General features: G+C 59.8%; 1 protein-coding gene across 1 annotated transcript in view; it reads right to left on the reverse strand.

Annotated features, from left to right (window-relative positions):
* The window catches only part of LOC104526154 (ephrin type-A receptor 10-like), a gene marked incomplete at both ends in the record, with an annotated part of 9,601 nt that extends 9,456 nt beyond the window's left edge, over positions 1–145 (reverse strand). Inside the window, one exon of the mRNA XM_010169531.2 lies at positions 81–145. Coding sequence (XP_010167833.2) covers positions 81–145 — 65 coding nt within the window. The remainder of the gene's footprint in view (positions 1–80) is intronic.
* Between the last annotated feature and the right edge of the window lie 59 nt (positions 146–204).

Below are 204 nucleotides of genomic sequence, written 5' to 3' on the forward strand. Positions count from 1 at the left end.
CGCCTGGGAAGAGTGGCAGCGCCACGTTGGCAGAGCCAACGAACGGCAGCACCGAGGGACAGTCCCACCTCTGCTCTTACCCCATTTGATGGGTGCGAGGTCCAGCCCAGCTCTGCTTGAGATTCCTTCGAGTCCAGCAGGACAACTGCAGGGGAGACAACACGTCAGAAAGGGAACCCACTCACGCAGGGAACGCCAGTAAAT

Source organism: Antrostomus carolinensis, unplaced genomic scaffold (assembly GCF_000700745.2).
Source record: "Antrostomus carolinensis isolate BGI_N321 unplaced genomic scaffold, ASM70074v2 scaffold27186, whole genome shotgun sequence".
Classification (NCBI taxonomy): domain Eukaryota; kingdom Metazoa; phylum Chordata; class Aves; order Caprimulgiformes; family Caprimulgidae; genus Antrostomus; species Antrostomus carolinensis.